This window comes from Hyperolius riggenbachi, chromosome 2 (genome assembly GCF_040937935.1).
Source record: "Hyperolius riggenbachi isolate aHypRig1 chromosome 2, aHypRig1.pri, whole genome shotgun sequence".
Classification (NCBI taxonomy): domain Eukaryota; kingdom Metazoa; phylum Chordata; class Amphibia; order Anura; family Hyperoliidae; genus Hyperolius; species Hyperolius riggenbachi.
The window spans coordinates 538,437,572-538,462,146 of NC_090647.1; the positions used below are offsets into that span (position 1 = coordinate 538,437,572).

General features: G+C 45.0%; 1 protein-coding gene across 2 annotated transcripts in view; it reads left to right on the forward strand.

Moving 5' to 3' along the window:
* ABCG1 (ATP binding cassette subfamily G member 1) overlaps window positions 1–23,967 on the forward strand; it is a 111,718-nt gene extending 87,751 nt beyond the window's left edge. For both annotated transcript variants that reach the window (XM_068270721.1, XM_068270722.1), the window contains exons 9-15: window positions 4,273–4,418; window positions 14,974–15,075; window positions 17,422–17,590; window positions 18,339–18,439; window positions 19,573–19,731; window positions 20,993–21,111; window positions 22,522–23,967. In XM_068270721.1, the coding sequence (XP_068126822.1) occupies window positions 4,273–4,418; window positions 14,974–15,075; window positions 17,422–17,590; window positions 18,339–18,439; window positions 19,573–19,731; window positions 20,993–21,111; window positions 22,522–22,750 (1,025 nt within the window). In that variant the 3' untranslated portion in view covers window positions 22,751–23,967. The remainder of the gene's footprint in view (window positions 1–4,272; window positions 4,419–14,973; window positions 15,076–17,421; window positions 17,591–18,338; window positions 18,440–19,572; window positions 19,732–20,992; window positions 21,112–22,521) is intronic.
* Window positions 23,968–24,575: the final 608 nt, after the last annotated feature.

Genomic DNA, 24,575 nt, shown 5'->3' on the forward strand with positions numbered 1-24,575 from the left:
CCGCGCTCGCCGGGAAGGATATTTATTGCACATATTTTCTTAGCTGATCAACATGAAATGTATCTGACCAATAACAGCTCTCTTTCGTTTTAACGCTAATGTGAACTGAAATAATAATAATTAAAAAAAAAAAAAAAAAAAACGATACCTACAGCTCTGGGTCCTATAGAGCCGTGTTCCTCAACCCGGTCCTCAAGGCCCACCAACAGTGCATGTTTTGTGGAAATCCACAGAGGAAGTTAATCAGCTCTGCTGAGACACTAATTACCCCACCTGTGCATGTTTATGGTTTCCTGCAAAACATGCAGTGTTGGTGGGCCATGAGGACAGGGTTGGGGAACTCTGCAGCCTTCCCGTTCCTCTCACAGTCCCTGTGTTCCAATGCTGACTTCCCAGTTTGAATCTGCCGCCACGGGGGCTTTGGAAGGCTCCCAAGTGCTCCTGAAGACGGGCGGCTCCGTTCTGGGAATGCATGAGCGCGCTCATAGAGGCGCAGTATGGTTTTTCTTTAAAGCGACACTGTAAAAAGAAAAACCTCCCCTGGGGATTAGTCACCTCGGGAGGCGGAAGCCTCCGGATCCTAATAAGGCTTCCACCGTCCTCCTCGGTCCAACGGGGGTCTCGCTCTGGCCCTCCAAACAGCGGCCCGACAGACCAGACAGCCTGTTCAATATTTACCCTTCCAGGCTCCAGCAGGGGCGCTGTTGCGGCTCTTCTGACGGAGATAGGCGGAAATAGCCGATCTCCGTCGGGTCCACTCTACTGCGCAGGAGACTTGTGCCTGCGCAGTAGAGCGGCCCGACGGAGATCGGCTATTTCCGCCTATCTCCGTGGGAAGGAGCAGATACTGCGCCTGCGCTGGAGCCAAAAGGTAAATATTTACATCGCCGCTGCTGCGGGAGGATTTTCGCCGCCACCGTGGCACCGAGGAGGACGGGGGAAGCCTCAATAGGATCCGGAGGCTTCCCCCACCCGAGGTGAGTGTCCCCTAGGGGATGTTTTTTCGTTACAGATTTTCTTTAAAGGTTATTATGCTATTGCCTGTCTTTTAGAGCAGAGAGGAAGTTCTGAGTTCAGGTCCACTTTAACACGCCACAGATTTCAGCAACAAGCCTCTCACAGGAATGTTCAGTGATTGATAATGGCGGAGACATAAGTGAGAACCATAGTGCTATTATTCTGGGTGGAAAAAAGTCAGCCGTTATATCTTCTATCTCTGGCATAGGTGTGCCCTCTAGTGGCTGAATTTCAGAATACATGTGTGTGTATTTCAGCTTTTCATGTATCCAGTATTCAGGAATTTAGTTTACTAGTGGAAACTAAAGATGTCTGAGCAGAAAAGATTTGCTTCAAGGATAAATAAACTTTTTATATAAATGTATCAAACTCTACCTAAAGGTGGCCACACATGATACAATAAAATGATCAGTTTTTACGGCAATTTGATAAATATTATCAGATCTCCCGAAAAAATCGAAAGCTTTTTTTTCATTCGACTGAAAACTTTGATCGAATTTCCCATTTTTTTGATTTTTATCAATCTGGAATGCTGGAAATTTTTCTTACATTTTTCTGAAAATTGGATGGTGTGTGTTAGATTGTCAATTTATTAATATACACACCCTAGCAATTTTCTCTGAGTTTCCAATCATTCTGATCATAATTGGTGAAAAACTGAACATATATGTGTTAGAAAAATGGATTGCAATTCTTGACTTGAACAGATATTTTAAAAAAAATGTATGCTGTGTGGTCACCTTCAATCATTCCCAGATCAATTATGCAATTATAATGCATGATTGAATTTGCCTCCATGAAGAAATATGAGAACCCCTGGGCTGGCAATTCTATATAATCACTTCCCCTGAGCTCACTCTCCACCAGCTCTGCTATCTGCATCCCTGTGTGACAGCTTTACTTGCCTGACAGATCTTGTCATTGTCATATGCAGTCCATTATACTGTGTAAACAGTGGCGTAGCTAGAAACCTCTGGGCCCTGATGCGGAATCTGGATGTGGGCCCCCTTCCCTCCCGGCAACAACAGCCCCCCCCCTTCCCCCCTCGCAACACCCGAAGCACACACATATCCAAATCCCCATAGCTGTGCATGGCATGGCTATATCAATTCCGCTCTCCAGCAGCATGGCTGCCACGTTCAATTTGCAAACATACGCAGCACCCAGAGGAAATAGGGCAATTAGTAGCAAGATGCCAGTCTGAAGGAAAATAATCGTTATGTGAGCAGCATTCACCCGATAATAATTATTATGTGCGCAGCATTTACCAGAAAATCGTTATGTGCGCAGCATTCACCAGAAAATAATAGTTATGTGCGCAGCATTCACCAGATAATAATTATGTGCACAGCATTCACCAGAAAATTGTTATGTGCGCAGCATTCACCAAAAAATAATCGTTATGTGCGCAGCATTCACCAGAAAATAAACGCAATGTGGGAGCATTCACCAGAAAATAGACGCAATGTGGGAGCTTTCACCAGAAAATAAACACAATGTGGGAGCTTTCACCAGAAAATAAACGCAATGTGGGGGCATTCACCAGAAAATAAACGCAATGTGGGGGCATTCACCAGAAAATAAACGCAATGTGGGGGCATTCACCAGAAAATAATCATTATGTGGGGGCAGTCACCAGAAAATAAACGCAATGTGGGGGCAGTCACCAGAAAATAATCATTATGTGGGGGCAGTCACCAGAAAATAAACGCAATGTGGGGGCAGTCACCAGAAAATAATCATTATGTGGGGGCAGTCACCAGAGAATAATCGTTATGTGGGGAGCAGTCACCAGAAAATAAACGCAATGTGGGGGCATTCACCAGAAAATAATCGTTATGTGGGGGCAGTCACCAGAAAATAATCGTTATGTGGGGGCAGTCACCAGAAAATAATCGTTATGTGGGGGCAGTCACCAGAAAATAATCGTTATGTGGGGACAGTCACCAGAAAATAATCGTTATGTGGGGACAGTCACCAGAAAATAATCGTTATGTGGGGAGCAGTCACCAGAAAATAAACCTGTACAAATAAAAAAAATTCACTCACCTGGCCAGCCTCTGACGTGAGCTCCCCGACGTGCAACCAGCCTCCCTCGTGCAGCTCCTCTAGCGACGATCCTGCAGCGGAGCAGCCAGTTTCTCCGTCACTGACAGGCAGAGTGCAGGGCTACGGCAAGATGGCGCCCGAAGCCCTGTACTGGAGACATAAATAGTCTCTAGTGCAGGGCTTCGGCAGCCATCTTGCCGTAGCCCTGCTCTGCCTTCGGGAGAAACTGGCTGCTCCGCTGCAGATCCTGCTCTGCCTCCGGGAGCCAGATTTCAACACCTGGGGGGTCCAGGCCCCCGGGCCCCTCCCTTGCCTCTTTAGGAGGCGGGCCCGGTCGCCACGGCAACCCCTGCGACCGCGGGCCCTACGCCCATGTGTGTAAATCAAATGTTAACAGAACTCAATAAGAATGTTTGAAATAAATGTATACACATTGATGGAGTGCGCCTAACAAAAATATATGTGTCAGTTTGTACTTGAGATGATGTTACCCACAACAGGGGGGACTTGGCCAACATAGCGACTAATAATAAAGCAGTGGGTACAAGCTATAAGGATATTTAGAAATATTGCTCTATGACAGTGATGGCTAACCTTGGCACTCCAGCTGTGGTGGAACTACAAGTCCCATGAGGCATTGCAATACTCTAACAGCTCTAAGCATAACTCGGGGAGGCAGAGGCATGATGGGATTTGTAGTTTTGTCACATCTGGAGTGCCAAGGTTAACCATCACTGCTCTATGACATCTGTTCTGATCCTGTTGAACTCCCATATCTGTGATCCGTAGTTAGGTCTGATCAGTGATTTCTGCATACGACTTCCTGTGTCTACAAAATAGGAAGGGCTCCTCTTTTGTAGACACAGGAAGTCATATGCAGAAATCACTGATCAGACCTAACTACGGATCACAGATATGGGAGGTCAGCTTTTATACAGAAATAGGCAGCGATGTGGAGTTTTCAGTGAATAGAAAGAGGCACAGAGAAGCTGGCAAAGTGCAGAGATAGCTGAGCCTGTCTGTAGGCTATGATATTACCGATTATAAGTAAAGTTGCCGTGCGCTCTTTATGCATATGCCTCATGGTCCAGCGTATTTTCACACTGTTCCTGTATTCCCCCAAGGAGATGGTTGATTGTACTTTACAATGATAAAAATAGCAGTAATAGTATGAACATTAACAGATGACCTGTTTGCTGATTGCAGTAATGGAAGTAGCGTCCGGAGAGTATGGAGATCAGAACCCGCGGCTGGTCCGAGCCGTACAGGATACGTGCATTACAGAGCCCAAGAGAGACCATTGCGGGGAGAATGAGCCCAACCCCTTCATATGGCACAAGCCGGCGGAGGAGGTGCGTATATGACTAACGCGTTTCCTTTGCCTGAACCGCGTAGACGGAAATGCACAGGGGCTTTTAGAGTTCTGTTTTGTTTCTTTGTTTGCAGGAATAAGTCCTGTTAATTTATTTTCTGGTTTATAAAGTATTAATCCTTTTTATGTTTTCATTTTTAATCTACATTAAGATAATTTTTAATCCCTCTTCATCTACATATGGTTTTTATCCTTCTTATGATGTACAGAACTAACACAGTTGTTTTTTCTTTGGTAGAGGGATTTAACTGTCTTTGTGCCACTACTAGTATTAGGCCCCATTTACACTTAATCAGTTTGTACATGTTTTTTTTCCTTCTCAATAGCAGCGCATTGTGAAAAAGATTTTAGTTAAAATGCATTAGGTGTGAAAGGTGCCATAGGAAAACATGGGCATTACTTTGAAAATCAGTTGTCCTTTCAGTTATAACTGAGAGCAACTGATTTCGGCCCAGTGCACACCGAGCGGTTTTAGCAGCGATCCGCCAACCGCATCCGCCTGTTAAAATGCTTGGCTAATGCATTTCAATGGGATGGTGCACACCAGCGGTTTGAGGTTTTAGCAAATTGCAAACGTGCCTCCTGCAGCACGTTTGCGGCTTGCAGCAGCGTTTCTGCCTCAACGTAAAGTATAGGAAAACCGCAAACCACTCTGGAAAACGCTAGATCAGAGCGGTTTTCCAGGCGTTTTTGTTACAGAAGCTGTTCAGTAACAGCTTTACTGTAACAATATTTGTAATCTGCTACACAAAAAACACACCCAAAAACAATAGGCATGTTTAGAAAGCGTCTCTAAACATGCCTAGAATCGCTCTGAAATCTGCTCCAAAAACCGCTAGCGTTTTGCGGATCTGCTAGCGGTTTTGGTGTGCACTGGGCCTATGTGTAAACGGCTCCTTAGCAATGAGAAATGGGCCAGTGAGGTTCATTAACTTTTATAATTGCCACCTCCTCAACAAGGATTTTGTGCATGGTGTGCTTCAAACGTCTCTGTTTTCCACTGACTTGGAGAAGGTCGCCAATAGCGATGGCCAATGAGATGCAAATAGTTTTGAGTTGAGGCAGCATCATGCAAATTTTGCATGCATATATATGCCGCTTGAAAATGAATCAATCAAATCCTGCTGAGGTAAAATTTGATTGGTACATTTTCAAGCTGCACAAGACCCTGAACAAGCATGCAGATCAGGGGCTCTGACCCATTGCCTGACTATATTTGTTGCATGCTTGTTTCAGGTGTGTGATTTAGACACTACTGAAGCCAAATCAATCAGCAGCATGCTAGGCAACTAGTACAGCTCAATAGAAAATCGATATGGCAGCCTCCATAACCCTCTCACTCTCACGTATTATGTAATTTAGTAGTTCCTTATATAGTATTCCATTTAGTGCACCTATTATAGTGTCCAGAATGGAGTATGCGGTGCTTTGTTGAGGCTCATTAGCAGGTTGACAACAGGAGTAGAGGATTCACCAGAGAAGACAACTGGTAATTATAATACTTATTATAGTGAGTGATATGCCATCTCTACAGATTGCCAATGAGATTATAATTGTTCCAGCTTGCAAGCAAACTATATGCAGCTTGCAACTGAAGCAGTCCGAACCAGCAGGAAGTACTGTACAGGGTGGGCCATTTATATGGATACACCTTAATATGAACATTTATATGGATACACCATTTTATGTGGATGGTGAAGTTAACATACAAAACCACCGCTATTGGTCTGACACTAACCCACATTGGATAGATCCCTCCAAGACTGTAGGAACAAAAAAAATGATGGTATGGTATATGGGGTGTATCCATAGATAAGGTGTATCCATATCAATGGCCCACCCTGTATATTGAATTGGCCCAATTACCAGCATGCATGCAATTTGCATAAAATGATTACTAGAATCTCGTTGGTCATCTCTACCACTCTATACAGTGAACATGAATCTGAGCAGGGAAATTAAAGAGAACCGGAGGTGGATTTGAAGAATATTATCTGCATACAGAGGCTGGATCTGCCTATACAGCCCATCCTCTGTTGCTATCCCAAACCCCACTAAGGTCCCCCTGCACTCTGCAATCCTTTATAAATCACAGCCACGCTGCTGACAAACAGCTTGTCAGAGCTGGCTGTGTTTATCTCTACAGTGTCAGTCTGCTGCTCTCCCCGCCTCCTGCAGAACTCCGGTCCCCGCCTGCATCCCTTCCCTCCCTGCTGATTGGAGGGAAGGGACGGGGGCAGGGACCGGAGCTATGCAGGAGGCGGGGGAGCAGCTGAGACTGACACTACAGATGTAAACACAGCCTCACAGCATGGCTGTGATTTATGAGGGATTGCAGAGTGCAGGGGGACCTTAGTGGGGTTTGGCCAGTGGCGTAGCTAAGGAGCTGTGGGCCCCGATGCAAGTTTTACAATGGGGCCCCCCAAGCACTCTATACATAACCATTGATACGGCACACCAAAACCTGCCAATGGCAACAACAGAGGCAGAGGTGCAAGGAAGGGATGGGGAACAGTTTGTTAATGATTACCAGTATTCAAAGTACCTATAGAAGTGATTATTATGAGCACAGGACCAATAGAGAGCTAATACTGTAGTTGAGGGAGGGCCCAAGGGCCCCGATGCGGTCGCTACCTCTGCACCCCCTATTGCTACGCCCCTGGGTTTGGGATAGCAACAGAGGCTGGGCTGTATAGGCAGATCCAGCCTCTGTATACAGATAACATTCTTTAAACACACCTCGGGTTCTCTTTAAGGAAACACTGTTTGTTTTTTCATGGATAGGGAAAACGGGGCTGTTTGTATGGACTAGCCATACATTTATGAGCGGTTGGCAATCGCTGTATTGAAACTGCTGCACGTTGCAGCTTTAAAGGAGAACTGTAGTGAGAGTGATACGGAGGCTGCCATATGTATTTCATTTTAAACAATACCATTTGCCTGGCAGCCCTGCTGGTCTATTTAGATGCAGTAATGCCTGAGTAACACCTGAAACAAGCATGGAGCCATAGCTCCCAACTGTCCCTTTTTTGGAGGGACAGTCCCTTTTTGAGAACCCTGACCCTCTTTCTTCCTCATTTGTCACTCTTTCAGGACTTTGTCCATATATATATATATATATATATATATATATATATATATATATATATATATATTGTGAAGTTTAGAGGGGGTCGCAGCCAGCACGCAGTACACAGATGTATAAAACAAAGTCCGTTTATTGTGCAGTAGAAGAAAACAGCTTCAGTTCAGCAGTAATCAGTGGAAAATAACAGTTCAGCTTACTTCAGCTTGGTAATATAAAGTCCAGCAGGATCAAACAAAGTTCAGTTTTCATCAGGCCAACACCATACAAACATCAGAGCAGGGTATGGTTTGGCTTCCATCAAATACTCCAATATTCCTTGTCAGGAGATTCCACAGCATACATGCTACTCCTTCAACACCTCTCCTCAGACTGCCTCTGAGGCTGCTTCTTAAGCATAAATTTGCATCTCATCAATACCACAATTAGGGAGGCTCTCAGCCTCACTGACAACCAGGTGTGTACCTAGGTGGGATGGGAAGGCCCGCCCTTCCTTCCCTCCCATCCCAGGAGTCCGGCCCTGAGAAGAAAAAAACCAAGCAGCAACTGCTTGCTGCTAAAATCCGGACTCCCTTCCTAGGACCACACAGGGTTTTAAAGTGACCATAGTCCAAATATCGGGGGAATGTACCTCCCATCTACTACCCAGCCCCGATGGCCCCTACATATCCCCCCCCTCTGCCTCAACCCCGAGGCGGTGGAGGCACATAGACCCACTAAACAGTGGACTCGGGAAAGGGCATCAGCGTTCTGGTGCACTTTACCTGGCCTATGTTCCACCACATAGTTGAACTCCTGGAGAGAGAGAAACCACCGGGACACTCTTGCATTCGTTCCTTTGTTCCTTTTCATCCACGCTAGCGGGGCATGGTCAGAGATCAACCTGAACTTCCTACCCAATAAATAGTAGCGCAGGGAGTCCAGGGCCCATTTTATGGCCAAGCATTCCCTCTCCACTACCGCATAGTTTCTCTCAGCGGCCGTCAGTTTCCGACTGAGAAAAACTATGGGATGTTCTTCTCCATCAATCACCTGTGACAGAACCGCCCCCAACCCAACATCTGAGGCATCTGTCTGCACTACGAATTCTCGAGTGAAATCGGGGGCTACCAGGACAGGGTGACTACACAATGCCGATTTCAGCTCCAAAAACGCTTTTTCTGTCTCTGCCGTCCACTGTATCATCACTGACTTCCGGCCCTTGATCAAGTCAGTCAAGGGAGCTGCTAGGGTAGAAAAATTGGGAATGAACCGTCTGTAGTAGCCCACTATCCCCAAGAAAGCTCGAACCTGTTTCTTACTGATGGGGCGGGGCCATTCCTGGATTGCCTCAATTTTGTTAATTTGGGGTTTTACCAACCCCCTTCCGACAATGTACCCCAAGTATTTTGCTTCCTCCATACCTAGGGCACATTTCTCAGGGTTCACTGTAAAACCCGCCTTCCTTAATGCATCCAGGACTGCTTGAACCTTGGGAAGGTGAGACTCCCAGTCTGAACTGAAGATTACTATGTCGTCTAAATAGACCGACGCGTATCTTTGGTGTGGACGCAACATTCTGTCCATAACTCTCTGAAATGTGGCCGGGGCGGTCTGTAACCCAAACGGCATTCTTTTGTACTGAAAGTGGCCCTCAGGTGTAGAAAATGCCGTTTTCTCTCTGGCTTCTTTGGCCAAGGGTATTTGCCAATATCCTTTGGTCAGGTCTAACGTGGTGATGTAGCGGGCTGGGCCTAACCTCTCTATCAGTTCATCCACACGGGGCATGGGATAACCATCAAATTTGGAAATTTCATTTAATTTCCGAAAATCGTTACAGAATCGCAGAGTTCCGTTTGGCTTGGGTACCAACACAATCGGGCTTGACCATTCACTCTGCGATTCTTCAATGACGTCCAATTCTAACATGCGTTTTACTTCCTCTGACACCGCCTTTCTGCGGGCCTCCGGGATGCGATAGGGCCTGACAAACACTTTAGCCCGGGGCTCAGTAATAATGTTGTGCTCAACCATCCCCGTGAGTCCAGGCAAATCCGAAAATATTCCCTTGTTTCTCTGAAGAAACTCTTTTACTTGTTGGACCTGGGATTTGGACAGAGTGGGGGCTATTTTCACATCCTCAATGCTTATTTGGGGTACAACACTCACACCCACCCTAACCGGAGCGGTCTCTCTCTCTTTCCAGGGCTTTAACAAATTGACGTGATACAGTTGATAGGGTTTCCGTCTCCCTGGCTGATGTACCTTATAATTCACTTCCCCCACTTTTTCAACGATCTCGAAGGGACCGTGCCACCTGGCCAAGAATTTACTCTCCACGGTTGGGATCAATACTGCCACTCTATCCCCCACCTGGAACTGCCTGATTTTCGCGGAGCGGTTGTATACCCGACTCTGCGCTTCTTGGGCTGCCAGTAAATGTTCCTTGACAAGGGGCATCACCTTGGCAATGCGTTCTTGCAACTGGGAAACGTGTTCCACCACACTTTTGTGGGGACTGGACTCACTTTCCCAGGTTTCTTTTACCAAGTCAAGCAACCCTCGAGGTCTGCGCCCATATACCAGTTCAAATGGTGAAAAACCTGTGGAGGCTTGAGGTACCTCCCGAACAGCAAACATCACCGCAGGCAATAAACAATCCCAATCTTTTCCGTCCCTTTGAACCACTCTTTTTAACATCATTTTCAAAGTCTTATTAAACCGTTCAACCAGGCCATCGGTCTGAGGGTGATAAACAGAGGTTCTCATCTGCTTAATCTGGAACAGTTTACATACATCAGCCATCACTTTAGACATAAACGGGGTTCCTTGGTCCGTAAGAATTTCCTTAGGAAAACCCGTCCGAGTGAACATATTAAACAATTCTCGGGCGATAGCTTTGGACGTAGGTTTTCTTAACGGAAAGGCTTCCGGGTAGCGAGTGGCATAGTCGAGTATGACAAGGATATATTGGTGCCCCCTGGCAGACTTTACCAGTGGCCCCACTATATCCATGGCAATGCGCTCGAATGGCACCTCGATTATTGGCAAGGGCACCAAAGGGCTTCGAAAATGGGACACTGGCGCAGTTAACTGACAGGTGGGGCAAGAAGCGCAGTAATTCTTTACTTCGGCCTTTAACCCAGGCCAGTAAAACCTGTCAGTTATCCGCGCCTCCGTTTTCTCGGCACCCAGGTGACCTCCCAATGCTTCATTGTGAGCTAAGTCTAGTACCATCCTCCGAAACTCCTGAGGCACTAGCAGCTGCTCAACAACCTCTTCTCTGACCTTTGCAACCCGATATAACATATCCCCATGAACTGAAAAATGAGGGAATCTCTCCTCTGCCCCAGGTTCCTGGGGAACTCCATTTACCACAGATACCTGTTCTCTAGCATGGGATAAGGTTGGATCCCGCATCTGTGCAGTGATAAAAATCCCTTTTGACACATCCAGGTCAGGGAGCATAGATTGGGGGGAAGATTCCTCATCATCCTCGCCCAACATAACTTGTAATGGGGAATCATCCCCCCCCTCAGTAACCTGCTCAGGGTCCCGACAAGGATGGTCAGTCCCATTTTCATCCATTGGCAACATTACATCATCATTTTGTAATAATACATCATCATTATGCAATAATACATGATCATTTTGCAATACATTTTCTGCAACATTTGTATCCAGACTTGGTGCATCAAGTTCTCTGGTAGGGGGAGGAGGGGCTAAGTTATTATCAGAGTCCTTAAATAACTTCCCTTTGACATTCTCCCATAGTACCCAAAACAGTGGAAAGTCTCGACCCAATATAACTTGACACATTAGGTTTCTTACCACTCCGACGTCGTGAGTAATTGTCCCACAGTCAGTTGAAATCGACACTGGCACCACAGGATAAGTCTTTGTGTCTCCATGGATACACACCACCTTAAGCGGCTTTAGCACAGTGTCAATTGTTCCAATCAGGTCAGCGTGCACCATGGTTACCATACTGCCTGAGTCCAGCAAGGCTTTAGCAGGTACCTGGTTCACACAAACGGGACACACAAAGCTCTCCTGGCACTCTGCCAGGCATACTTCCTGGGCAAAAAAGGACACCCTCTGTAGCACGTCACACTGCATGGGTTCCTCCTGCATTGGACACTGGGCTCTGGTATGGCCCCAAGCAGAACACCTCCAACACTGGATCGCACCTCCCTTCCGAGGTGTAGCAATAGCAGGTGGCAACCCCTGAGCGGCTGTTGGGAATACTTCCCTATTGCTGGTGATGCTGGTTGCGGGGTTCCGTGAAGCACCCTTTCCAGAGTCAGGGAGCCTTGCAACACGGGGTAAGATGGGGCCCGCCTGGCCCTTTGGAGAGAGTAGATCCTCCACTACGGTATATCTCTCCACCAACTCCACCAGCTGCTCCGCTTTTTTGGGGTCCGCATGACTGACCCATCGCTGTAGTCCCACCGGCAGGGCACGCAGAAAACGATCCAGCACGAATCGCTCCACCATCTCAGGCCCGGTCAGTACCTCTGGTTGCAGCCACTTTGTCGCCAGTTGGATGAGGTCATACATCTGCGATCTGGCTGGATGATCCATCCGGTATTGCCAGCTGTACACCCTCTGTGCCCGGACCGCTGTTGTTACACCTAGTCGGGCCAGGATCTCTGCCTGTAGTCGATCATAGTCGAGGGCGTCTGCAGAGTTGAGATCGTAGTAGGCCTTCTGGGGTTCTCCCGTCAGGAACGGTGCAAGGATACCAGCCCATTTGTCTTTCGGCCATCCTTCCCGCTCTGCTGTCCTTTCGAACGTTTTCAGAAAGGCTTCCACATCATCTGTGGGGGTTAGTTTCTGCAGAAAGTGGCTGGCTCTCACCATCGCCTGGTTGCTAGGGGCAGCTCCTGCTGTCTCTCTCCCCTGGGCCAGCTTCTGCACCGCCTCAAGCAGGATTTTGGCTTGCGCCTCTGAGGCCTCTCGCAGGGCTTCCGTGGCTTGCTGTTGAGTCACCATACTCGCCTGCTGAGACACCATACTCTGCTGTAGCTGCACAGTTGCTAAGGCCATTTGTTTCAGCAATTCCTCCATCATGCATACAAGGAGACTGGCCCTTTAAATGTCACTTTTTAAACGGAACTTTTTCTTTTCCTGCAGTGCTGCGCTGCCCGCATCCGAGCACCAGTTGTGAAGTTTAGAGGGGGTCGCAGCCAGCACGCAGTACACAGATGTATAAAACAAAGTCCGTTTATTGTGCAGTAGAAGAAAACAGCTTCAGTTCAGCAGTAATCAGTGGAAAATAACAGTTCAGCTTACTTCAGCTTGGTAATATAAAGTCCAGCAGGATCAAACAAAGTTCAGTTTTCATCAGGCCAACACCATACAAACATCAGAGCAGGGTATGGTTTGGCTTCCATCAAATACTCCAATATTCCTTGTCAGGAGATTCCACAGCATACATGCTACTCCTTCAACACCTCTCCTCAGACTGCCTCTGAGGCTGCTTCTTAAGCATAAATTTGCATCTCATCAATACCATAATTAGGGAGGCTCTCAGCCTCACTGACAACCAGGTGTGTACCTAGGTGGGATGGGAAGGCCCGCCCTTCCTTCCCTCCCATCCCAGGAGTCCGGCCCTGAGAAGAAAAAAAACAAGCAGCAACTGCTTGCTGCTAAAATCCGGACTCCCTTCCTAGGACCACACAGGGTTTTAAAGTGACCATAGTCCAAATACCGGGGGAATGTACCTCCCATCTACTACCCAGCCCCGATGGCCCCTACAATATATATATATATATATATATCAGAATCAGAATCAAGAATCAGAATCAAGTTTAATGGCCAAGTGCAGGGGTTTGTACCTGGAATTGTTTTTGGCACAGACAGGCTCGAGTAGTACACAAGACAATTTTACAGATATACAGTACCGTAGACACAAGACAATTAATACGGATATCGTGGACAAGTATCGTGGACAAGCAGATATACAATAAGTAGTACAGGAGGGCAGTAGAGTAGTTAAGTAGCTCTGGACTAGCTGGGGTGATGTAACATGGGTGGGCTAACTACCCGGATATAAGCGCTGGAGCAAGGGAGTGTGATTGGGAGGGTGCGTTGAGGAGATCAATGGCTTGGGGAAAGAAGGTGTTTCTGTATCTGGTGGTCCTGGTGGGTAAGGACCTGTAGCGGCGGCCTAAGGGGAGGAGACTGAAATAGCCGTTGCCAGGGTGGGTGGGGTCTCCTGCTATCCTCGCGGCCCTTGAGCGCAGTCTGGAGGAGTAGAGAAGGTTGAGTGGTGGGAGGGAAGTACCGATGATCCTTTCTGCAGACTTTATGACTCTTTGTAGTTTATACTTATCTCTCGAGGCCCCTACATACCACACAATGATGGAAGAGCCAAGTATTGACTCAATGGCAGCAGAGTAGAAGCAGGTCATAATGTCTTGCGACATTCCAAACTTTTTCAGCTGACGTAGAAAAAACAGGCGTTTTTGCGCTTTCTTCTGGATCATTGTGGCGTTTTCCTCCTATATATATATATATATATATATATATATATATATATATATATAAATATATTATGCCCATCCTTTACATTGATATATTACTAATTTTAAAATGTTAATATGAAGGAAAATGAACCAGGAAAGAAATTACCAGTGTGGTTTGAATTATAAAACAACATATTTTTCTCATTAAATCTTTATGGTATGACTAGGGGTGTGACGGGCGTGCTCAGGGGTGTGGCAGGGGCGTGGCTTAAGTGTCCCTCTTTCTCATCTCAAAAAGTTGGGAGGTATGAATTGGAGCTAATCTTGTCAGATCTGACAATAATGTCAAAATCACCTGATCTGCTGCATGCTTGTTCAGAGTCTATGGCTAAAAGTATTAGCGGCTGAGGATCAGCAGCATAGCCAAGAAAATGAGTATTGTTTAAAAGGAAGTAAATATGGCAGCCTTCATATCCCTCTCTCTTCAGGTGTCCTTTAAAGGTGCGTACACACATGCGACTATAGTCGTTTGTAACGATCGTTCCCTGATCTTTACCAACGACGATCGTTACAAAAAACGAACCACCACTATTAAGGCAAACGACGAACGAGCCAAATCGCTACAAAAGAAAGTTCTGTCTCGGCGGATTTTAACCAACGACGATCGTTTGCAAAAGTAGTACATCGTTGGAGAACGGTCCTTAGTACTAGGCTTGACATGCGCATTTCACTATTTCTCTGTGAAACTTCTCATTTTTATGCGCAGGCGCAATAGTTGCTTTACCTGATGTAACGTTTGTTCTAACGATCAGATCGTTACACACATTTTAAAACTAACTTTACTTAGGTCGTTCTTTCATCAATTAAAAGTTCGTTCGTCGTTCTCAACGAACGATCGTTGTCGCATGTGTGTACGTAGCATAAGGCTGATACATTCTATGGTTGTCCTTTATTTGTGTGATGGCTATGCCCATCCTCCTGACAGTATATATTATTTTCAGGACTCCACGTCCACTGAGGGATGTCACAGCTTCTCCGCCAGTTGCCTCACCCAGTTCTGCATCCTGTTTAAGAGGACCTGTCTCAGCATCATGAGGGACTCTGTAAGTTGATGCATGCCTTGTGCGATACTCAGGAACAGTTATTACCGTTCACTGGCAAATACATCTTCCTGCTTATCCATAGAAGTTTTGTTTTACTTAACCCCAGATCCGTCCTCCCACTATCAAAACATTTGTGAAATTCAGAATGCATGTTTATTAGCTGTAGATTTGTCCCAGAGTAAAGTGAACTAGAATTTATTGTTTCCTATGTAGCTGTTAAGCGCTTTGGCGATTAGCAAGTGCAGCTCAACCGCTTTCGGTGTGAAACAGCCCTAAACATTGGGAGATGAATGCTCCCAATCATTCAATTTAAAAATCGGTCGCTCCCTAGCATTAAACGTCGGGGAAAAACTTCCTCAACCTTCCCCCTGAACCGGCCCTTAAAGAGACTCTGTAACAAAATTTTGAGCCTTATTTCTTGTATCCTATAAGTTCCTATACCTGTTCTAATGTGGTCTGGCTTACTGCAGCCTTTTCTAGTTGCACTGTCTCTGTAATAAATCTTGGCCTCGATTCATCATTGTCTTTGAGATAACTTTTTCCAGTTTGTTAAATTACCGAATTCGAAGTTTATCGATTTCTAGTTGTATTCATCAAGGTTTTTCCACATTCGGTGTGAATTCGATAACAATTCGGTAATCATCCGGTAACGTGTTGATATTTCCATTTTACAGCGGTAATTTAACACAAGGCCATAAGATTCCCATGGAATTGTGGGTAAAAGGCAGTCCTTTGAACACTACGTACCAACATTCTGAATAGGGCTTAAAACCTGGACCAGGATTCTGGAAGTGGCTTGGGACAATCTCACAATTTCGCCAGCTGCAGCTTGATAGGAGCCTTTTAAAAAAAATATATAGTGCGGCTAGCAAATTAGTTAATCCTGGCACTGCCTGTGTTCTCTTACAAGATGATTCAAGAGAAATGCAGATGTCCTGTTATAGCAAATAAATCTATTCTCTTGCAAATTGATATGGTTCTAGACCTTATTCTTGCCCTTCTGCATCTTTGAATCACTCTCAGCTGATACATAACCACTTCAAATGGCTCCATCTTCTCTGTCAGCAATGATCTGACAGGAATAACGACAAAGCAGTGAAGGAGATAACTAATCCTAAATTTAACGCTAAACCACGCCTATTTTCATCTTCATGAATTGCACTTTCTTCCGTTTTATCGCATCATTACTGAATCATTATCGAATGCTCGCTAACAGCTGTAGATAAATTTGATGAATCCTGAAATCAACTTAACGAATTCGGTATTTTACCGAACTGTCGTTAACCAATTCAATAAGTCTTGATGAATCGAGGCCCTTATCTTCTTTCCTCTGTCGGCTCTGTTGGGCTCAGGCTGGAATGTGTGGAATGTGCTGCACTGCTTGTCATTGGCAGAAGCTTTACACACCCTCTCCAAGCTCTGCATGAGTCACACAGTAAGCTAGTTCTCAGCCTATGATACTCTGGTTAGAAGCCATGTCTTTTGTTTGTAAACACTGCCTAAAACAAGCCAGGATTGCAGCAGGGAGTGGCAGAAACAGAGGGGCACAGGAGAAAATAAGGAATAGAATGGTATGCTTTTATTGTAAGAATTTTAGAGTACAGATTCTCTTTAAGGTCAAAAGTTGATCAGACCTCTGCCAGCACTAACTCAGTATGGATTTAAGCAGCACAGAGCTAGGTCGCATCGATCTTACCCAACTTCCCCTTTCATAACAGGATCTATACCATTGGTGATAGCGTGTCTAATCTTTTATTCCTATTTTGAATGAACATGGGTGTCTAAGGCTTTTTTTATTGATTTGTTCATTTACCTAATTAAAGTGACACTCATGTGAAAAAAATAAACATCTTATGAGATAATGAATTGTATGTGTAGTGCGGATAGTGAATAGAACATCAGTAGTAATAAAAGAGTATCATATTTTTATTTTCAGTTATTGTTGCTTTTTTTTAATAACATTGAATCATTCTGTCAAACTATTAAACAGAGCCGAGGTAATGACCCTTTTAACTCCCCTCCAGTAAAACCTTATCTGAGCCTGTTTTTCACTGTTTCTTGGCTGTTTAAGTGTTTCCGAAAATAGCACTGTCTCTGACACAAGTTGGGTTGGAGAGCTCAGAGAAGCTCTTTTGCATAGATAACAACTGAATTTTGTTTTACTCTTCCTGTACTGGAAACAATATGAGACTCATATCTTTGCTACTAATGTTCTATTTCTTAGCTGTACTGCACATACAATTTGTTACCTCATAAGTTTATTATCACTTCAGATTTCCTTTAAGTCATGAGATGCATGTGTCTATAGCCTGCACTATAACTCCAATTTTTTCTCAATGCTTTTAGGTGCTGACCCACCTGCGCATCACGTCGCACATAGGAATCGGACTCCTCATAGGATTGCTGTACCTCGGCATTGGAAATGAGGCCAAGAAGGTCCTGAGTAACTCTGGCTTCCTCTTCTTCTCCATGCTGTTCCTGATGTTTGCTGCCCTCATGCCAACTGTCCTCACCTGTGAGTACCATGTGAGCTGCCCTCGCTGTTCAGTATCCACTGACTGTGATCATCTGCTGGCCACCAGTGTGTAGGGTGCCACTTACACTGAGATCATAGACTTATGGATTTCCTCATCTGCATCCATTTAAATATTGTATGTTCCAACGCATTTCCATAGCATTATGCAAAAAGATCACTATCTGGACCAGCATGCCAGAGGGTTGGTTTACAGCAGGGTTGCCCAACTCCAGTCCTCAAAGGCCAAGGTCCTCACACACTCCAATGAATTGGTGGGACTCAATCAGGAAGGGTGTGGTTCATCAAGTAGAACACACTTCTTTCTCCATCCTAAACGCTGGCATGGATATGGTCCTTGAAGACTGGAATTGGACATCCCTGGCTTACCGGAATGAATTTTGAGGGGGAAGATTACAGAATGGGACAAAATATAGCCACTTTATTGATAGAGATGGCCCAAACTGTTCCTCGGCGGACAGTATTCAGCAAACTTCTGCTGTTTGCGCCCGCGGCGGTCGGCGAACATTTGGTGTCTTTGACCCGCTCCCAATACATCATCATTGAGCTAAACTTTGACCTTTTACCTCACAGTCAGCAGACACATAGCGGCCAATCGGCTAAATAGAAGAATGTCCCAAATATTCTATATCCTGGTACACGGCACTTTCCACTATTGCATTGTTTTTGTTTGTTTGTTTGTTTTTTGTTCTCTGTATAATCAATTAACTTCCTGTCCTTCTTCCTATAGTTCCGCTGGAAATGGGTGTATTCCTCAGAGAGCATCTAAACTACTGGTACAGCCTGAAGGCATACTACTTAGCCAAAACCATGGCCGACGTCCCCTTCCAGGTAAGCCATGCAGAGGTGGTTTTCTTATAGGAAATTCCACATTTCATAAAATGGTAATACCAGTTGCATGACAGTCCTGCTGATCTATTTGGCTGCAGCAGAGTCTGAATCACACCTGAAACAAGCATGCAGCTAGTCTTGTCAGATCTGAGAACAATATCATAAACACCTGATCTGCTGCATGCTTGTTCAGGGGCTATGGCTAAAAGTATTAGAGGCAGAGGATCAACATTTAAATAAATATGGCAGCCTCCATATCACTCTCACCTCGGGTTCACTTTAAAAACTTTTTAAAATGTGTTTAAAGGACCACTCTAGCGACAAAAGTAAGCAGTTCAAATCTGTCAGAACCGACAAGTTTTGGACTAGTCCATTTCCTCATGGGAGATTCTCAGGGTTTTCTTTGTTTTTAAAGGGAACCAGAGAGGACCGTACAGAAAAAAAAGAAAAAGCTTTTATACATACCTGGGGCTTCTTCCAGCCCCATAAGCCTGGATCGCTCCCACGTCGCCATACTCCGCTTCCTGGATCAGCGGTACCGGGTCCCGTCACTTCCGGCGGACGCGGCCAATTGTCCGCATCACATCGGCTCCCTCCATACCCGTACGCATGCGGCTGCGCAGTAGGCAGCCTCATGCGTACTTGTATAGAGGGAGCGCCGTGTGATGCGGACAATTGGCCGCGTCCGCCGGAAGTGACGGGACCCGGTACCGCTGATCCAGGAAGCGGAGGATGGCGGCGTGGGAGCGATCCGTGCGTATGGGGCTGAAGGAAGCCCCAGGTATGTATAGTATCTTTTTCCTGGGGCCTCTGGTTCCCTGAATGACAGTTGCTAAAACTAATTGGAAAAATAGTGTCCAAACATGTAGGTAGGCTGGCTGGTATTTTACTATTTTGGCAGTTAAACTACCGTTCGGGAAATGCTTTTGAAAACCCTGAGAATCCCCCATGAGGATGGACTAGTCCAAAACCTGTCAGTTCTGTCAGATTTTAACTGCTTACTTTTTTGCTGGAGTGGTCCTTTAAAAGTAATAAAAACGTTGAAACAGAAAAAGTAGAGAAGTGTCCCCTGGTACAATGTAAGTATGTTGGTGCATTAACTGACGTCCTGTCGTCTTGCTGCCTCTGTACAGATCATGTTCCCTGTAGCGTACTGCAGTATTGTGTACTGGATGACATCACAGCCGTCAGACGCGGTGCGATTCGTTCTGTTCTCCGCCCTCGGCACAATGACGTCTCTGGTGGCTCAGTCGTTAGGACTGCTCATAGGTGCCGCATCTACGTCACTGCAGGTAAGTACATATTAACTATCCCAAGGCTAAGTATGTGCATGGCAAGGATTTGACCAAACTTTATTTGGCGCTAGTCTGGTTAAGGGGACACAGTGGAAATCCTCGTAGAGCTACGGCCACTTGCTGCTCGCGTAATTTGGTTATGTCAACTGATTTGTAATAAACATAGAACCCAGCTGGAAACACTAAGGCCCCCTTTTACACCTGATCCGTTGCATTTGGCATGCGTATGCGTTAGTACACGTTGGTGCGCGTTAGTGCGTGTTTTTTCCTAAAATGTAACAGAAAACCTATTTGTTACAATCTCCACACACTGGCATCCGCAAAAAAGAGCACTGTACTCTTTTTTGCAGATGCCAGTGTGTGCGGATTGTAACAAATAGGTTTTCTAGACATTTGGGGGGAAAAAGCGCACTAACGCATACGTAAGCGAAACGCAGCGGATCAGGTGTAAAAGGAGCCTTAAATTGCCCACCAGGACCCTCGGCAACAGCCTTCGACCGCTGGGCTTTGGTTAACTTTACTAAACTTATTTGGTTGGTGGTGAGGATAGTGTTTCCTGCCTGGTCCCCTATGTCTTACAAATTAGTGGTCGTGAGCAGCCATGGTTCCACTAGCATAATTAATTCTAGGTACTTTCTTTTCTCAGATGATCATCTGGAAGTGGTAATTGGGAACATCTACACTAGATCCTCCCAGGGTTGTGATACAGAACGGTCTCCTTAGGTGTCCTTCTTTTCTTCCCATGTAAAGTAAACATCCTCCACAGGAACTTTGTGTTCCATTCTTTATGTTTTCATTTTTGGATAAAGCCAGAAAAAATCTTAAAGCTCACTTTGACTTTGTGACAGGAATTGAGTGGAGAGAGACTAACACCGAAGCTTATAAAAAAAAATTTCAGTGGTTGGGAAAGAAATTGCATTTTGCTTTTGACATATTTGTGAAGCACTTCGGATAGATTTTAAGGCTTGTACACACGTGCAACTTTTCTACCCAACTATCGTCTAAATTTGGTCTGTTGGACAATAGTTGGGCGTGTGAAAGCGTGACAAACGACTAGATGTGTAACTGATAACAGGAGGTTTGCCTGATCCAACTGGCGGATGAACTCACGCAACTGTTGGGCTGATATCATGCAGTTGGTCATGTGTTTTGAATGTGGCTATATTGTGCAGTCCGTTGTTAAGGGAATGCAGAGGGATGTATTCAGGACAGGTTCAGCCTTTATTACTGTCATGTAAAACAATTTTTTGTCCTGCAGGTGGCGACGTTCGTAGGTCCGGTGACTGCCATCCCAGTTCTTCTGTTCTCTGGGTTCTTTGTAAGCTTTGACACCATCCCGAGCTACCTTCAGTGGATGTCCTACATGTCCTACGTCAGGTACTTTACCAACATTCAAATCTATGCTTTTTGTGTGGCCTCCATACTTCTGCTATGTAGAGCGGCGCAGGGAGCTTTTACAGTTACCTGTTCCGGACGCTGGACCAGCTTCTTCTCTTCATCCACCTGCCGCACTGCACACCCGGCATCCTCTTCCGACTTCTAATCAAATGGGATTGGGGCTCAGAAGCTCGTGTCAGTGGTGCAGCGCCACCAGGTGGTGGAAGAGGGGTGATGGAAGAGACTCTTCCATGTCATTCAGGCTCCATAATATAGCTGTCCTAATGCCATCAGTCTGGCTATGAACCACTGCTAGTAAAAATCAGTGAAAGGCTAAATGGCGCAACTAAAGGGAACCTGAAGTGAGAAGAATGAGGGGGCTGCCATCTTCATTCCCTTATACACAATGCCAGTTGCCTGGCTGTCATGCTGAGTTTTGGCTTTAGTTGTTTTTGGGTTACACAGCTGCAACAAGCATGCAGCCAGTAGAGTCCTAGCATCTGATCTGCATGCTCACTCTGGGTCAGGGACTTAAAGCGGGATTGTCACCATAAAACTCAAATTTTAACAGCAACTGGTTTGAGTGTATTAAGTGATAAAGATGCTAATCCTGCATTCAAAACTTTCTAAACTTTTTTGTTCTGTTATGGTTTGGACTTATCTCATACCTTAGGAGCACTGGCCCTTTAATTGCCATTGCCAAACAGTTTCATGCTGGGTGGTCTTTTTATCTATAATGTATTCCCAATCTTCCCTTTATTTCCCCCTCCTTCTAATGACATAAGACAGTGCACTTTCTAGCATAGACCTCAGTGAGAGTGTCTGAAGACTCTGGGAGGAGGGCGGGCAATGAATACACAATTAGCAAGAGGAGAAAAAAAGAGTGAGGGAGGAAATGATGTCAGGATTAGCTTAATTCAAAGGTAACCAAGATGGAAACTGTCTAGAATAGGATTCTCTGCTTTTCCTTTATAAAATTCAAAGGAATCATAACATGAACAGTGCACTACATTTGTTATGTAAGTAGGACTAGTATTTATCTACTCATATATGTGTTTTTTTAGTTCTAGGTTAGCATGGGTGTCACTTGTTCTTTAAAGTATTAAAGGTAAAGCATCAGCACAGAAATCAGGCAACTGTCACTGTTTATTAGAGAATGAACATGGCAGCCTCCATATACATCTCATGTTACGTTCCCCGTTAAGTTGATTAGAACTGATTATTAATCTGTGTAAACTGGATTTTATTGCAAGGTGGATCTAGTTTCCTTGGTCCAATCAGTAACTCTTTTTTTGGACATCAGGAACCATTGGCAGTCATGTTTTAAATGCTGTAATGACAAGTTCCTCTGGTTTCTAAGTACTGTTTAGTTCCATTTCACTGAATGGATGTTTTTTTATTTGTTTCCAGATATGGATTTGAAGGAGTGATACTGTCAATTTATGGCCTTGACAGAGAGGACCTGTTCTGCGAGAAGGACGAAACATGCCATTTCCAGAAATCTGAGGCCATTTTAAAGGAGCTTGATGTTGAGAATGCCAAACTGTATCTGGACTTCATCATCTTGGGAGTCTTCTTTGTCGCGCTGCGCTTAATAGCCTACTTTGTCCTCCGATACAAAATTCGAGCTGAGAGGTAAAGACTGGGATGGTGTGGAAAATGTTACGAGTCCATTTCTTATCCAAGGAAAATGCAGAGGAACTGTTTTCTTCTACTACAACAACAAAGCGATGGCCAATTGGGAAGATGCCACCAAGACCCGGCTTTTCTACACCTTGCTGGGTTGGGTCTTTTGTTGAGTAAGTTCTAAACATCCTGCAAGGAATTTTTCTTGGGCCCTTTTGTAATGACACTTTCTAGATTGAACTAGGAAGAAATATAAAGAGGAACAGTAGATTTTGGCCTGACCTCTATGGATATCTTGGAGACTACCGACACCCAGGCTTCTTACCAGAAACATTGACCAGGAAGTCCTAAAACGCTCTAGCTGTGTTGTGGGCTTCTGTTGTAATCTAGTGCGCCATTCTTCTGGATGATTCACGGATTCCGTCAGTGTTTAAGTTGTGCTGATGTTCTGGAAGTCTTCTTGTATCTCTCTTGTTGAGTTTGCTACAAGCCACTTTGACTATCTTGCCCTTGTCAATGGACACTTGAGGATTTTGGGCTTGTTTTTGGCAGAGCTGGTCTCACGTTTGTGAAAACCTCTTCAAGCAAGAAATTGTAACTTAACTAACCTCAGTTTTATTTTCTCTTTCCAAGATGTGGGTAAAATCCTCCATCTTGCAAACTTTCCACTTAGCTTAAACGTGTGGATTCAGCCAGGATAATGGCCAGTTAGAGGTGATGAAAGGATGGAAGTAGTAGATAAGTCCTTAAGGTGAGAAACATAATTGCTGTCACATGAAAGCCAGACCAGTTACTTCACACCTAGTATTAACTGAACTATAGGAAAAATATATCCAATCAATCACCATCATGCAATGTATCTGCCAAGATAGTTCCTGAAACAAATTAAGATAAAAAGGGGCCCTAAACAAAGTGAAGCTTGCTTCCTCCTTCCTCTTTGTTTGCTACCATTCATTTGAGATAAGGTTAGGTGGCAAAGAAGATTTCAGAAGGTGGCAGGCAAGCTCTAGAACACCTACCAAGCCCTAGGCACCCTTTTAGGTTTTCTTGTGGATGATAGCCACTCCCCTTATTTTCTATGACAACCATCCTAAACAGGTCATGCCTCTGTTGAAAGAATGTAAAATACCAAGATGTTTAATTAAGCAATGCGAAGGCAACCAATCAGAGATCATCTCTTAAGCCCCATCTACACGATACGATTCTTTGTGCAATTCGATTAGGATTCTATTTACGATTCGATTAAATCAGACATGTCCGATCGGGAATCGATTTGATTCAATTCGATTTGCCTTTGTTTCTCAATGGCAAATCGAATTGAATCGAATCCCGATCGGACACATCGGATTTAATCAGATCGTAAATAGAATCGTAATCGAATTGCACAAAGAATCGTATCGTGTAGATTGGGCTTCTATGGATCCGACTACAGCAAACCAAAATCTGTTTGGTTGCCATAATCTCTTGCACTTTTCCCCTTACTGTTGTTCTTCCTACTGAATTAGCCAATGTTTACTGTAAATATATCCCCCTCCCCCCCTCCCATCTATTTTATAGCACAATGCACAGATTGATGGTGCAGCAGTAAACCTTCCTGACCTATCAGGAGACAGCTTTCAGCAACTCAGCACAAGCTGAAGGCTGGTTTTTGATTGGTCGTCTTGAATTGACTGCGTTATTGGTGTTCCATTGTGCTATAAGTAAAGCTCCATCTTGGGAGGTGTTTTGTTTTCTTGCCAGAGTATACAAGCCTTCATCATGTCCACCTAAGAGGCACCAGCGACCAAGCTGTGTATTTTTGAGTTGTCATTAGCTTCTCGGAACAAAATGGCTTCCTC